At 37.7% G+C, this 1,721-nt stretch overlaps 1 protein-coding gene across 1 annotated transcript; it reads left to right on the top strand.

Moving 5' to 3' along the window:
* The first annotated feature begins 332 nt into the window (after positions 1-332).
* Positions 333-1,355, top strand: LOC117640571. The gene is made up of 2 exons (XM_034377143.1): positions 333-412; positions 495-1,355. Exon 2 carries the CDS (start codon positions 632-634, stop codon positions 1,298-1,300), a length of 669 nt encoding a protein of 222 aa, XP_034233034.1. The 5' UTR covers positions 333-412; positions 495-631; the 3' UTR covers positions 1,301-1,355.
* Positions 1,356-1,721: the final 366 nt, after the last annotated feature.

Raw genomic sequence — 1,721 nt, 5'->3', positions numbered from 1 at the left:
GACACAGATCTTGGTATTTATTAAAAAGGATCACCTCAAAGTACATAGGAAACTGGAAATGTATATATTTTGCTCACTTGTATTTTGAGGGGCACTTTTACCAGGAAACAAATAAATTGTTTCTTACAAGTAAGTGAAAATGAGATGTGATGAATCTGAGTTCCTTGTGGTAGCACCTGATAATCCTTAGCTTGTTCTGTCAAAAATTAAGTACCTTACTGTCTTTGTTTTTGCTTAAGTTAAAAAATATGCATAAAAGAACAACAAAGGAGAGTAGACACTTGTTGCACTTGTTATTATGTTGTTGTTGAAGTCAATTTTTTTTTTTTGCAGGACACTTCTCTTATTTCAGAGGAAAATATTCAGAAAGGCTTGAACTCATCTGCCCATGACCAAACACTATTGGCTACTGGTAAGTTTGTATATTCTCAATATTGTTTCTCAAGTAAAATTGAGACAAGATATTTTAAATACTTTTCTCTTTTGACTTCTAGATCAATTGGATACATCTGTGGAGGACCCTAGCTATTCGAGCACTCCTCTTAAAGAATACCCCACATCCACATCAACTTGCTCTCGTGTCATCCCCACCAACATTGAAGCATTATTTCTTTCTCCATCCAACTTAAACATGAATGCAAGTTCAAGTGACAATGATAATGAAAGTTCAAGTGACAATAACAGTGATCATGAAGAGACACACTCTGATTCAGAAAAACAGAGCAGTGACAGTGGATCAGAAGCTGAAGAAGAACAGCATGATTTGTCTCAATATTCTGAGTCAAATAATGTGTTAGAAATAGGTGAATTGGATGAATCTACAGAAAACATCCGTTCAGCAGACAATGCACTTTCTAAAGCTATTCTTTTTTCTGAGCTCCAATTGTATCCTTCTCCTCTCTGTCATCTCTCTGTTCTTGAGGGTATTCTAGACATTATGAATTTGTACTTAAAAAACAAGCTTTCTAAGAATGGTTTGCAGCGGCTCATTGAAACTACCTGCAAGTTTCTCCCTACAAACCATAATTTACTAACTTCCTCTTATCAGATTCTTACATTTGTTCAGAGCTTAGCACCTCCAGTACCAGCTGTTAAACATTTTTATTGTAAAAGCTGTTTTCATTATCATGGTGAAAGTAATGTTGGTGAATGTGCCATCTGCAAAGTGTCAACCAATTTTGGTCATTTTTACATTTTTGATGTTGCTGCACTTTTAATATTTTTTTTGAACGTAGGAATTTGGCAGATCTTATGGATAATGAAGCAAGAAAAAGAAGTAATAGAGATCCTAAGCTACTGACCGATTTAAAAGATGGTAGTGTGTATCAATCTTTAAATAAAAATAGAGCGAGGTATGATGTGAATCTTTCTCTTAGTGCTGATGGTCTTAGAGTCAGAAAGGGAGGCAAAAGTGAATTATGGCTAGCAATGATTTCAATTGTCGAGTTGCTCAAAAGTCATCGTCGCCAATCGCACTGGGACTAGCGGGATCGCAAGGGCACGCTCTAAATCGGTCCTCTGCTTCAATAGGAACGCGAAATTTGACTTTGACTTTTCGTGTTCTTGGCACCTCACGTAGCGCGACGCCAAAGAATCTCCTCAAAAGCCATCGTCGCCAATCGCACTGCGACTATGCGGGATCGCAAGGGCACGCTCTTAATCGGTCCTCTGCTTCAAAAGGAACGCGAAATTCGACTTTGACTTTCCGTGTTTCCGGCACT

This window comes from Thrips palmi, unplaced genomic scaffold (genome assembly GCF_012932325.1).
Source record: "Thrips palmi isolate BJ-2018 unplaced genomic scaffold, TpBJ-2018v1 HiC_scaffold_12, whole genome shotgun sequence".
In the NCBI taxonomy this organism is placed as follows: Eukaryota; Metazoa; Arthropoda; class Insecta; order Thysanoptera; family Thripidae; genus Thrips; species Thrips palmi.
This window is presented reverse-complemented; position numbering and strand designations above follow the sequence as displayed.